This window comes from Ischnura elegans, chromosome 7 (assembly GCF_921293095.1).
Source record: "Ischnura elegans chromosome 7, ioIscEleg1.1, whole genome shotgun sequence".
NCBI lineage: Eukaryota > Metazoa > Arthropoda > Insecta > Odonata > Coenagrionidae > Ischnura > Ischnura elegans.
Genome location: NC_060252.1, coordinates 81,926,305 through 81,940,677, shown reverse-complemented (window position 1 = coordinate 81,940,677; position 14,373 = coordinate 81,926,305). Strand labels below are relative to the sequence as shown.

The 14,373-nt window shown below is 37.1% G+C and overlaps 2 protein-coding genes across 2 annotated transcripts; both read right to left on the bottom strand.

Moving 5' to 3' along the window:
- Nucleotides 1-675: 675 nt before the first annotated feature.
- On the bottom strand, nt 676-5,726 carry LOC124163088 (hemolymph lipopolysaccharide-binding protein-like). The gene is made up of 3 exons (XM_046539883.1): nt 4,913-5,726; nt 1,855-2,118; nt 676-1,319 (listed from the first exon to the last, which is right to left on the bottom strand). The coding sequence occupies exons 1-3, from the start codon at nt 5,172-5,174 to the stop codon at nt 1,141-1,143; spliced, it is 705 nt and encodes a 234-aa protein (XP_046395839.1). The 5' UTR covers nt 5,175-5,726; the 3' UTR covers nt 676-1,140.
- Nucleotides 5,727-7,150: 1,424 nt separating this feature from the next.
- LOC124163089 (hemolymph lipopolysaccharide-binding protein-like) lies at nt 7,151-12,918 on the bottom strand. The gene is made up of 3 exons (XM_046539884.1): nt 12,475-12,918; nt 8,087-8,350; nt 7,151-7,551 (listed from the first exon to the last, which is right to left on the bottom strand). Exons 1-3 carry the CDS (start codon nt 12,734-12,736, stop codon nt 7,373-7,375), a joined length of 705 nt encoding a protein of 234 aa, XP_046395840.1. The 5' UTR covers nt 12,737-12,918; the 3' UTR covers nt 7,151-7,372.
- Between the last annotated feature and the right edge of the window lie 1,455 nt (nt 12,919-14,373).

Genomic DNA, 14,373 nt, shown 5'->3' with positions numbered 1-14,373 from the left:
TCCAGACCCCCCCAAAATATATGAGCACAATATTTTTCCTTAATAAAAGAAAACAAATTATTGAAAAATCATGAATTTTCAAAGTATTCTTTTAACAAATGAAGTTTTTTTGATTGTGTAAAGTGTTAAAATTAGTTTTAAAACCGATTACTTAGTACCCTATTTTTCAAATATTCCTCCACTTGGTTTTTGACCCCACCCCCCGAACGAAATTCCCCATACGCCACTGTTCCCGGCGCGACTGGCAGAACACATTAATTGACATGCTCCATATTTGGCTTGGACGTGACCACGTCAATTGTAGTGCTCCACGCTGAATGTGTTAAGGAAAATGAAATTGAATTGAATTGAAATTTTTCAATATTTTTTCTTTAATGTCAGTTTTAGACATATAACTAAAATGTTTTTTTTAAGCAATTAATTTTAAAATCTAATAAATCGCCGTTATAATTGTCTTAAAATGTTGGTTCCATCACTTTTTCAATGTAAAATTTAAAATGTTAAAGCTTGAACGACCATAGCTTGCCTCCCTTTCCACCCCCCCTAGTATCCTAGGTATGCTCCTATTTGGAATCCCTTCAGATGAATCCCAATGGATAGAGTTGGATTGGCCTTCACCCTGAATTTGTGGAATTACACTCCTGTGACTTAATAAGAGGAAGCAAAATGATGGCATAATGTATCCCTTTCTTTTCTAATCTGTTGACTTAGTTTACATCCATGTCAAAATTAAAGACCCAGTATCAACACAAATTTGTTTATTTAACCTATCAACGTTTACGGCGGCCAGTTTTTGTTCCCAAGACTTTCATAATACCATAACTTAAATTTGGGTGGAGAGCATTTGTCTTTAATGTTGACATGAATATACACTTTAATCCTGTGTTACGACATTATATTCATAAAGAAACTTTTAAGAAAACAGGAGAGCAATTTAATTGGATATGTTGGACAAATATCAAATTATGAGAATGGAAAGTTACAGGTTTTTGCAAACACACTTTTGACTAACAAAATGTCCATTATGGTTTGTATTGATCATTTTTAACCAACTTTTGTTGTTTTTTTTTTTTTAAGAATATCAGGTAGGTTAAGTAACCCGTCTTCCCGTACCTGATTTTTTTAGCGCTGGGTGAAAATCTATAAGTGCTCTGCCCAAGAAAGGTCATATTCACAGAAAAATGGAAATTGCCCTCCACACCCAATGTCATTAAGTCCTCCATTACGATGAACACTACCACAGTCTTCAGCACCTCCAGCGTCATCAGGCTGAGCAGGAGATGACCATCTTGTGAATCCTGTAGATTGGAGAGGTTGGCCTGAGGAAAGAAAAAAAAAAAGGTGCCTATTTAACTTTGGATTAGTGATTCCAAAAATGAACTTAAAATTCAATCAATGGAAATATAATTTAATATTCAATTTAATAATTAACATCCAAAAGGATTAGCATGTATTCTGGCCTTTAAAATGAACTTTTCATCATAGAGGAATTCAGTTAAACTTTTAATAGGAGAGCGCACTGGATCAAGAGCTAAATATTCCAATTCGGCCATCATGGTGATAAAATGAGACTCTTTTATTTATAATTTGTATTCCCATAGACTCCCTTTTGTTTTCAGTTTATATGTAATTTATAAAAATGGCAGAAAGCTGAATTTGAGGAAAATTATCTCTCTATTGGGACACTTGGGCACTTAGTGTCACTTTAGTTCATGATATCAATTATGATGGTTGCCAAAACATCTTCCCAAGGGTCTGCGACAGGTCAGTCTCACTTTGACCCTTAATTTATGCTATATTCTCTCTACATATCATCGGTCTCTGATATTGAATACCCATCATAGGTTTACTCACCAAAAATGGTCACATATTCTCCTTCTTTCTTTCTGTCATGAAAGCCTACAAAAGCCCAATTGGTTTTCAATTCACTCTCTGGATACCTTGCGAACATAGTTTGTAATACTTGATGCTCAGCTTCTGAGTTGACAATGGCTAAATGACCTCCTTCCATAGTGCACTTCGAAGATGCGTCTTCAAAACCTTTGGCACTGGATGTATGGAATTTGTAATATCCAACTCCTGGGAATAACTCGTAATCAGATGGAAGCGGTGGTGGTGCTGTAATTAACAAAAATTGAATAGGTAATATGTGTTATGAAGTTTTAAAGATAAAAGGAAAAAAATATACAGTAGATTTTTAGCATAAGAAGCTGAGTCTCAGATTCAAGGATTTCAACCACACAGACAATCTCATAATAATAATAATAATTTTGTATTGCTCCTAGAGATCACATGTACAGGTGACATTGGAAGTCGTAATAGTTGCATTAAAAGAGGAAAGGAACATTTATAATTTTTACAGTTTAGAAGAAAAATTACAATTTTTCATGGCTGATGGGCAAAGATTACTCAGCTCTCTGAGTAATTCTTCAATATTTGGTAAATGATTTTATACTTACAGAATTAATACCAGTAAGAAAATAAAAATTTCGTCTGCAAGTCATGGTAATGTGAGGAAAATTATTTTTTGGTCATTTAAAATTCTAGAGGCACAGGAAAAAACAGAAAATCATGGCTGAATGTGCTGAGTTAAGCTTGTAAGGAGGGAATTTTGTTCCCGTCCAGGCATGTGACATGGAGTGAAGTCAGTAGGCCATACTTATGGCAAAAGGGTGCTTTTTACTTTTTCAGGTCAGCTACCAAACAGTGAGAGTGCTCAGAGTGGTATTTATCATCGCATAATCATTCTGTCTTTCATTTTTAGGTGCAGCACACTTTTACTTACATTAGTCTTTTTTGAAGCCTAATCACAACATTCACTCACAAGTACAGAATAATCTGCTTTGCTATCCACTCCTGCACACAGGTTTTAAGCCAATTCATAGGCGTATCTTAGGGGGAGCACCGGGGCACGTGCCCCCCCCAGAACCTTAAAAATATGGTAGATTTTAATAAAGTCCCATTATCATTGCATTCGTTTTGTATTACGAGGTAACTGTGTGCCCCCCAACATTAGCGGCTGGTGGTAATTTATCTAGGGTGTGTATTAGAGCAGATATGGGATGATTTAATTTTTATGTTAATCCTAATCCATGAGCATCATATTTCGTAGTAATAGAATGCAAAGCAAGCAAAACATTTCACTAGTACATTCTACCCTTAAAATTGCATTAATAGAAATAATATTAGCACACTAATGGAAATAATTATTCTAAACACACCTTTACAAGTGGTAGAAGATGAAATTCATTCTCCTTTCCTTCTTCTGAGCAAACTTGTCTATCACCTTGTCGTTGGAACCTTCGATACCAACCAGAAACTTTTTTTCAGTTGACAACATCGCCAAAGCAGTGAGCCTGTCCTCGTTCATCGTGCTACGTAAAAATATTTAACACGCTTAAGGGTAAAAACACCTCTATGCTTCACTGGATTCATCGGAATTGTCACCAGAATTTTCAGTAGTTTGTTTCACTGAATGTGTTTTGAATTTTATAGTCAACAATGAATCCTATTAGAGCAACGACACTAGAGACTTTCCGGAAGTCCTGGCGCATGTAAATTATTTCAAGTTTCAAAATGAGTTACACCCTTTGAGGAAGTAGTGTAGAAAATGGCCATACAGATGACTCTGTGTCACACAGACTAGGATTTTACCGACCTTGACTAGGATCCTGGGAACAGGTAGTGTAGGTGGTGGCTACACTACCTGCGAGTTACTCACCAACAACATGCGCGTGCGCACTCGCATCGTTTTGAGTCTGCTCCCATCACCCATTTCAACAGCACACATGAGCAGCTTACTTCATCCCGCCCGAGCACCCATAAGCGATCACATGAACCGAATATGCGACCGGCGCGATGCCACGGGATCGCACACTTGTAGAGCATTGAATTCAAAAAGGAGATAGCTATAGCATTCGGAGGCTCATGTTTCTTACATTTGTAGACAGGATTATTATCCTTCTCGTTACAAAGGAATAGTTTTCTTTTAAAATTCATTCATCCTTGCGTGTGCACTTGCAAACATGCGTATATGCACGCGCCACCACTGCCCCCAGAACAATATCCTGGACACGGCCTTGGGTGTGCCCCCACAGAAAGAAATACTAGATCCGCCTCTGAGCCTATTCCTTATAAAATTCACAAGCGACCCAGCCTTCAGCTGATTTTTAGGAAAATCGCTGAAGTATAAACAAAGTTGTATCATCCCATCCCATTCTTTTTCCCATTATTTTCTTACTTCCGCTTACTTTTCCCCCTTCCGCTCCACCTGTTCTGCCCCAAGAAGACTTATGCTTACCTAGGAACTGATGCCCAAAAAAAATGTTTATACCGATGTGAAATTATCTGAAATTAACAATGACTAGACATACGGACTTCAAACACATACCAAGAGTTATTGTTATTTAAATACTTGAGTATGACTTACCATTCATAAAAATCTTCCGAAGTTAGAAAACGACAAAAAAAATGCACACAACTCACAGTTTAATTGTTAAAAATCAATAAACTAAACCAACATGGCTGCAGAAAGTGAGCAATAACAGGTTAATCTATTGCAAATTCTCTCTGATAGTTGACAACAACTCCTAGTCTAACCCTAAAAGCCTACCCCATTCTGCCCAGTACCCCTTGTTCCCCTGCCTATTTTATTTTTAATCAGTTTAACTTTATAAATTATCAATTAGTACCAGGAACCAATCATGGCCTATAAAATGCTTATAATCGTCTAATTTTAACTGCAAGAAAAATGGAAATGGCATTGGCTATGGAAAGTAAACGTCGCATTAGTAAAAATTTGATTTTCACAGGCAGTTATCTATTTTTATGGGTACATTTTAATGGGTGTCATTGGATATTTTTGGCAGGGTAGCACGTAATTCTGAGAGAAAATTAAAATTTGGTAACTTACCCACTAATGTGGTCACCAACTGGAAGGACTGAATTCCTTGATGCTCGGAGTTTGATTGATGCATGTTCATCCTCCAGTGCTTTGGGACACTACCTCCCTCAGTATTCACCACCGCTTGTGCAATGGAGTGGCCTGTTTGGTTCTGTCTACTTGACACCACCAGGGAAAGGGTTTTGTTGTAGTCCACACCAGATGCATCTTGAAATGTGATGAGGAATGCTAACAATGGCATTAAAAATGATGGAAGGAATGTTTTTGACATGTTTGCCTTTTCGGATTGAACGGTGACTCAAGAGAAATATGTACTCGGAATTTTCCAATTCCTTTTATAGCTTTTGATATTAAGACACTATCTTAGAGTAGCTTAACCTCAATAGCAGCAGTATATTTTATGATGACAGTTTCACTGATCTTAGTCCTTCTGATCTCTAACCTTTATTGATAAATCGTTTGCCAATTTTGTTTCTTCTGATCGCCCTACCAATGTCTTTGGAATATGTGTGTCATTTCGTGGTGATATTTATGTTGCACTTTGACCAAAGAAAATGAAGAAACCAGAAAATGCCTACTTGTTGTGAAAATATGAATGTAACTGTTCCAGTATCACTCAAAGATGGGATTGTTCAGTATTTTCCTGTGGACTAATATATGATTTAGATATTATGCCAAGTTATCTGGTTAGTAATGCCTTGTGAACCAATGCTCAGTAATTATGTTGTATTCATTGAGTTCTTCCGACACAGCATGGAAAAGGAGTGAGGTACTCGTTACTCATATGTGGACTACCAATATGTATTTCATGGAAAATTTGCAGGATGTACTGAGTATATACATCAGTATAATATCTTCTTTTCTCCGGAGTGCGGCTGAGTCATAGACTCTGTTTGAGCAGTGAGTGAAGGATTTCATATTTAAATCCTAGGTGAAGGATTGGGATCATGGGCGTACCCAGCGAGGTGCGGGAGGGGGCAGCTGACCCCCTCCCACCCCACAGAAGCAGAAATCACTTATGTCTTTAACACATTCAATGCGGTCCCGATTTTCATGAAAGCAGTCAGAAATGGCCATTAAAATAAGTAAGATAGATACACGGAGGTTTCCGCTAAATAACTTCCATTAAAAAACCGCTTTTCACAAACTGCGCACACGGTTCAAAAGAGGGAAGCAGCTGAAGGTCATGCACACGATCGGAAGTCTCGGAAGTGGATATTAGTCACGTATGGACGTGAAGAAAGTGCTACCGGCCAGTGGCATAGCCAGGGTGGGAGTCTGAGGGGGTCCGGACCCCCCCAATATATTAAAGCACAATATTTTTCCTTAATAAAAGAAAACAAATTATTGAAAAATCATGTATTTTCAAAGTATTCTTTTAACAAATGAAGTTTTTTTTGATTGTGTAAAGTGTTAAAATTAGTTTTAAAACCGATTACTTAGTACCCTATTTTTCAAAAATTTCCCACCCTGGTTTTGGACCCCCCCCCGAACGAAATTCCTGGCTACACCACTGCTCCCGGCGCGACTGGCAGAGCACATTAATTGACATGCTCCATATCTTGGCTTGGACGGGACCACGTCAATTGTAGTGCTCCACGCTGAATGTGTTAAGGAAAATGAGACTGGATTGAATTGAAAATTTTCAGCATTTTTTCTTTAATATTAGTTTTAGACATTTATTTATTTATTTATTTATTTATTTATTTATTTTTATTAATTAAAATGTTTTTTTTAAACAATTAATTTTAAAATCTAATAAATCGCTGTTATAATTGTCTTAAAATGTTGGTTCCATTCACTTTTTCAATGTAAAATTGATATTGTTAAAGCTTGAACGACCATTGCTTTCCACCCTTTCCACCCCCCTTAGTTTATATCCTAGGTATGCTCCTGCTTGGAATCCCTTCAGATGAATCCCAATGGATAGAGTTGGATTTGCCTTCACCCAGAATTTGTGGAATTACATTCCTGTGACTTAATAGGAGGAAGCAAAATAATGGCATAATGTATCCCTTACTTATCTAATTTGTTGACTTTGCTTACATCCATGTCAAAATTAAAAACCCAGTATCAACACAAATTTGATTCCTTAATTCATCATGATTTCACAGCAGCCAGTTTTTATTCCCAAGACTTTCATAATACCATAACTTATATTTGGTTGGAGAGCATTTGTCTTTAATGTTTACATGAATGTACACTTTAATCCTGTTTTACAACATGATTTTCATAAAGAAACTTTTGAGAAAACAGGAGAGCAATTTAATTGGATTTGTTGGAGAAATGTCACATTTAATGAGAATAGAAAGTTACAGTTTTTTTTCAAATAAACTGCTGAATAAGAAAACGTCCATTAGGTATTGTATTAATCATTTTGAACCAGCTTTTGTTGCTTTTTGTTAAGAACATCAGGTAGATTATTAACCCATCTTCCTATACTTGTTTTTTTTAGTGCTGGGGGAAAATCTATAGGTGCTCTGCCCAAGAAAGGTCATATTCACAGAAAAATGGAATATGCCCTCCACAACCTGCGTCATTAAGACCTCCATTACGATGAACACTACCACAGTCTTCACCACCTTTATAGTCATCAGGCTGACCAGGAGATGACCATCTTGTGAAACCGGTAGATTGAAGAGGCTGGCCTATGGAAAGGGAAAAAAAACGTGTGTATTTAACTTTGAATTACGATTCAAAAAATGGACTCTTAAAATTCAATCAATGGAAATATAAATTAGTATTCAATTTAATAACCAACATCCAAAAGTATTAGCATATATTCCGGCCTTTAAAATGAATTTTTGATCATAGAGGAATCCAGTTAAATTTTAATGGGAGAAAGCACTGATTCAAGAGCTAAACATTCCAATTAGGCCATCATGGTGATAAAATGAGACTTTTTTATTTATAATTTGTATTCCCATAGACTCCCTTTTGTTTTAGTTTATATAGCATTTATACAAATAGCAGAAATCTTATTTTGAAAAAAAATTATCTCTCTGTTGGGGCACTTGGGCACAAAGTGTCGCTTTAGTTCATGATATCAATTATGATGGTTGCCACAACCTTTTTCCCCAGGGTCTGTGACAGGTCAGTCTCGCTTTGACCCTTAATTTATTTTATATTCTCTCTGCATATTATCGGTCTCTGATATTGAATACCTAACATAGATTTACTCACCAAAAATGGTCACATATTCTCCTTCTTTCTTTCTATCATGAAAGCCTACAAAAGCCCAAACGGTTTTCAATTCACTCTCTGGATACCTTGCGAACATAGTTTGTAATACTTGATGCTCAGCTTCTGAGTTGACAATGGCTAAATGACCCCCTTCCATAGCGCACTTTGAAGATGCATCTTCAAAACCTTTGGCACTGGCTGTATGGAACTTGTAATATCCAACTCCTGGGAATAACTCGTAATCAGATGGAAGCGGTGGTGGTGCTGAAATTAACAAAAATTGAATAGGTAATATGTATTATGAAGTTTTAAAGATAAAAGGAAAAAAATGTACAGTTGATTTTTAGCATAAGAAGCTGAGTCTCAGATTCAGAGATTTCAACCTCACAGACAGTGTAACAATCAGGGCTGGGCAGTATTTCAAATACAAGTATTTTAAAATACGTATTTGAAATACATTTGTATTTTGTGCTTGGTATTTCAAATACACGGCCTGAATGTATCTTGTATTTTGTATTTCAAATACAAATTTTTGGTATTTTACTATTCTAAAATACAAAATACATTTGTAAAATACTTTTGAAGTAGCTTTGTAACACTATGCATTAAAACATTTACTGAAGCATGCAAAGAATTTGGCTGTTCTCTTTCCACTCCATTGAATTTCGACGGTAATTATGAGCTTATTCTATTATCTTAAGAGTATACACAAGAATGTAATAATGATCATCTCTTTAAAATTTATATCCTGCAAATGATTTTGAAGCTGAAAATGTAGATTTCCATTGCTTGGAGCCTCGAGCAATAGATTGTGAGAAAGACGGAGAGGGTTCAGAAATGGACTATAGGAACGCTGGCATAATTCTACCCCACCATATGAGGTGTGCGAGTCATACCTTAAATTTACTGGTGACAACTGATTTACAAAATGCTCTTAAGGGTTCGTCTGTCAATAGAATACATTATCCAGCTCTTGCAAAGTGCTCCACATTATGGAATGTATCGTGTCGACCAAAATCTTCAGAAGTCATTCAGGGTATATTATAGGATATCAGTTATTATATCCTTGCCCCACGAGGTGGAATTCACTGTACGACTCAATTAGTCAGTTAATGAAGCACAAAGACAGGTTGAATAAAGTGTTTGAGAAACTCAATTTAAGCAATTCATCCAAAGAAGTAGAAATTGAATATTTAGAGGAATTCATCGTCATGATGAAGCCAATCGCCACTGCCTTAGATTACCTTCAGGGCCAGAAAGCCTGTTACTATGGACAATTACTACCCACACTGATGTCTCTGCGTATCAGGTTGCAATATTTGATGGAAAATAATTTGCGTCACACAGCTGGAATAGTAACAGCATTGGTGAAAAGCTTGCATGATAGATTTGAATTATTTTTCAGTTTGTCTCCTCTAGTGAATGAGGCTATTTTAGCTGCTTGCTTTCATCCTAGTTTCAAGTTGCGGTGGCTTCCTGACCATATTTCAAACTATGAACGAAAGCGCATTCAAAATCCATGTATAAATTCTTTAGTCTTACATTCGACTTCTTTGTGCTATCAAATACTAGTGAGAAAAAGCAACAGTCCCACATTGAGTTGGAAGTGATCAGCTATTTCAATGACAAGAACAAATCGCTGTCGAGTTTACAAAATTATCTGAATATTAATAAAATGTTCATCAGATTTAATACAAGCCTATGCTCATCTTCACCAGTGGAAAGACTATTTTCACTTGCTGGTTTATCCATTCCCTTGTGAGGGCATCTCTGTCAGACAAACTTTTTGAAAAACTTGTATTCCTCAAGGGGAATAATTCATTCATAGAGAGCAACATTTGATAATTTTTACATTGAAAAATCTCAAATGTATATGTGTATGTTAGAACTTTTATGTTTATTTATGTGTTAGAACTTTTTTAAAGATGTCTTAGTTTCCTTACAAGTGTATTTTGTATTTTAAAAAGTATTTAAAATACTATTTTGTATTTTGTATTTCAAATACCGAAGTCCAAGGTATTTGGTATTTTGCATTTCAAATACATTTTGTGCAGTATTTTGTATTTTGTATTTCAAATACTCCTCGGCCTGTATTTTGCCCAGCCCTGGTAACAATAATAATGATTTTGCATTGCTCCAAGAGATCACATGTACAGGTGACATTGGAAGATGTCAAAAAAATAAATAATAATAGTTGCATAAATGAGATATAGGAGTGTTTACAATTTTTCCAGTTTATAGGAAAAGTTACAATTTTTCATGGGTGACGGGCAAAGATTACTCAGCTCTTCGAGTTATTCCTCAATATTTGGTAAATGATTTTATACTTACAGGATGAGGTGGTTTCCTATTATTTTTTTATTGCCTAAATCGAAAGATTATTACTCCTGGAGTATGTATTTCACGCTTTTAGATTTTTAAATGACGATATCTATTTTTCGCGATTAAATGAAAAGTAAATATTTTCAAGCGCGCGAAAACGCATCGGCTAAGTATGAATGCTGGGAAAACTCTGTGTGACGTCGTTCTGGTTCCTGCTGCTGCAAGTGAGGTGACCTTGGGGCGAGGCTTTGAGAGCTGATACGACGCAGTATGCTAGCAGGTAGCAGAGTACCCTGCTGGCTGGTAGCACTTGGCTTAAATAATGGTTATTAATACTTTATCAAACGAAGAAAACTTTCCGACCTTAGCCAGTTTTAATAGGTGATTATTAAGACATGTTTCCCTAAGCTCTGTGCCTCATGCATGCATTGGTAATCTCAGACGATGTAAAACTCCTATCTTCTCCTATAGAAACTAGGTCCCTGTGACGTCACGTGGAGTGGCATCGCATGGGCGCCAATCTGGCCCTTTTCAAATGAGGATTAAATGGACCATTGCCATTCGTCTGAACCGGTATTTCTAAAACCAAATAATTTGTATATTATGAGTACACTAATGGTGGGTAACGCATCGCAATCAATGCCTTTTGTTTTCTTTGATGAAGGAAACTACCCTATTCATACCAGTCAGGAAATAAAAATTTCGACTGGAAGTCATGGTAATGTGAGGGAAATTATTTTATGGTCATGTAAAAACTCTAGAGGCACAGCAAAAATATGAAAATCATGGATGAATGTGCTGAGTTCAACTTGTAAGGAGGGCATTTTGTTGCCATCCAGGCATGTGAGATGGAGTAAAGTCAGTAGGCCGTACTTATGACAAAAGGGTGCTTTTTACTTTTTCAGGTCAGCTACCAAACAGTGTGAGTGCTCAGAGTGGTATCAATGGTCGCATAATCATTATGTCTTTCATTTTTAGGTGCAGCACACTTTTACTTACATTAGTCTTTTTTGGAGCCTAATCATAACATTCACTCACAAGTACAGAATAATCTGCTTTGCTATCCACTCCTGCACGCAAGTTGTAAGCCAATTTCTTACAAATGTAACAAGTAACCCAGCCTTCAGCTGATTTTTTTATGAAAATCACTGCAGTATAAATATAGTTGTCTCATCCCATCCCATTCTTTTTCCCATTTTTCTTACTTCCCCCTTCCACCCCACCCGTTCTGCCCCAAGAACACTTATGCTTACCTAGGAACTGATGCTCAAATATAATGTTTATTCAGATGTTCAATTATATGAAACTAACAATAATTATACCTACGCACTTCAAAAACATACGAAGAATTATGTACTGTTATTTAAATACTTGAATATGACTTACCATTGATACAAAATCTTCCGAAGTTAGAAAAAGACGAAAAAAATTCACACAACTCACTTGTAAAAAATCAATTAACTAAACTAATATAGCTGTAGAAAGTGGGCAATAAGAGGTTAAACTATTTCAAATTTTCTCTGATAGTTGACAGCACCTCCTTGTCACAAAAAACCCAAACTCCATTCTGCCCCGTACCCCATGTTCCCCTACCTATTTCATTTTTTTATCAGTTATCTTTATAAATTATCAATTAGTACAAGGAACCAGGGGCGGATCCAGGATTTCTTTCTGGGAGGGGCACAAGCAAGGCCGTATCCATGATTTTGTTCAGGGGGGGGCACAAGGATACCTCGTTATACAAAACGAACGAAATGATAATGGGACCTTATTAAAAATCTAGCATATTTTTAAGGGTCTGGGGGGTGCACGTGCCCCCCCCCCTCCCTGGATCCGCCTCTGCAAGGAACCAATCATGGACTATAAAAATGCTCATAATTGGCTAATTTTAACTGCAAGAAAAATGGAAATGGCATTGGCTATGGAAAGTTAACGTCGCATTAGTAAAAATTTGATTTTCACAGGCAGTTATCTATTTTTATGGATACATTTTAATGGGTGTCCTTGGATATTTTTGAGAGGGTTGCTTGTGATTACCAAGAGAAAATTAAAATTAGGCAACTTACCAACTAATGTGGTCACCAACTGGAAGGACTGAATTCCTTGATGCTCGGAGTTTGATTGATGCATGTTCATCCTCCAGTGCTTTGGGACATTATCTCCCTCAGTATTCACCACCGCTTGTGCAATGGAGTGGCCTGTTTGGTTCTGTCTACTTGATACCACCAGGGAAAGGGTTTTGTTGTAGTCCACACCAGATACATCTTGAAATGTGATGAGGAATGCTAACCATGGCATTAAAAATGATGGAAGGAATGTTTTTGACATGTTTTCCTTTTCGGATTGAACGGCGACTCAAGAGGAATATTTGCTGGGAATTTTCCAATTCCTTTTATAGCTCTTGATATTAAGACACTATCTTGGAGCAAGTTAACCTCAATAGCAGCAGTATAATTTATCATGACAGTTTCACTGATCTTAGCCCTTCTGAACTCTAACCTTTATTGATAAATTGTTGGCCAATTTTGTTTCTTCTGTTCGCCCTACCAATGTCTTTGGAAGATGTGTGTCATTTCGTGGTTATATTTATGTTGCACTTTGACCAATGAAAATGAAGAAACCAGTAAATGCCCACTTGTTGTGAAAATATGAATGTGACTGTTCCAGTATCACTCAAAGATGGGATAGTACAGTATTTTTCCTGTGGACTGTTGCATGAGTTAGATATTATATGCTTGTGTCAGGTTAGGAATGACTTGTGAACCTATGCTCAGTGAAGGGGATAAGTCAGTAATTAATCTCACTTCAATGAATTACATGAAAGTAAATTCGACCACGTTTTAATACATTGGTTTGCGATACACATGTTCTATTTGGTAAATGATTTTATACTTACAGAATAAGGTGGTTTCCTATTATTTTTTTATTGCCTAAATCGAAAGATTATTACTCCTGGAGTATGTATTTCACGCTTTTAGATTTTTAAATGACGATATCTATTCACTGATCTGTCAGGCGTGGATGTCCTTCTCCGTTGCCTTTCCATGAGCGTCTCTCTCTCGCAGTGCCTTCCTGGCACTTCGTTCCGTGTACCCTAGTGGTAGCAGCAGGGACCTCAGGGTGCCAGGGCAACAACCTCAGCCAGGTGGCTGGCCTTGGTGACGGCACTCAAAACTAAGAGCTCCGCCACATCACACCCCTGGCAGTGAGTTACTCTAGCATGGAGAAGAAATGGAAAAAAAAGAGGGAAAGGAAGGAAGACGGCATAAAATTGGCAAATGTTTTGAGGAAAAAAATTGGAAAAGGTTAGAAGTTGGTAGTGCAACAACTGCCGAGGGATATGGACGCATCACTTGGGGCGGCCGCTGGGCTGCGTATGTTCTGCCCCTGGAGCTGCCGGTGTGGGAGTTGGTGGAGGGATTCTTACATCGTGTGCCACTAATATAGCGTGCAAATGTCTTGGGAGTCTTGAAAGCCACAGCGATCTTAAAAAAACTCATCCGTGACAGAATTACCCGCCAAATCTCATAAATGTCGTAAAAACTGGCATGGTTTCCTATCCCCCATCTCTTTATGTTCCAAAAGGAGTTTTTGTTTATGCTCCTGTGATTCAAAGAGTCTTTTAATTAATTCACCCTTGAATGTGTTGTACTTATCTGAGGCAGGAGGGCACAATATAATGCCTTTTACCTCCTGTGCATAGCGGTGATCTATCTGCGAAACCACAAACCAAAATTTTGTGTCGTCCTCCTTGACACCAGCAAGATAAAATTGTCCTTCTGGCTGAGAAAACCAGAGAGAAGGCTCCTCTGGCCAAAATAGTGGTGCTAGAACAGTGATGGAGTCCGCCCCGGGGTGCGATGCTGGTGGATCAGACATCTTCAGAAACATAATATAATTCACAGAAACTAAGGAAAACTATTTACGCACACATATATAACACGGGATCACAATAAAAAATTAAC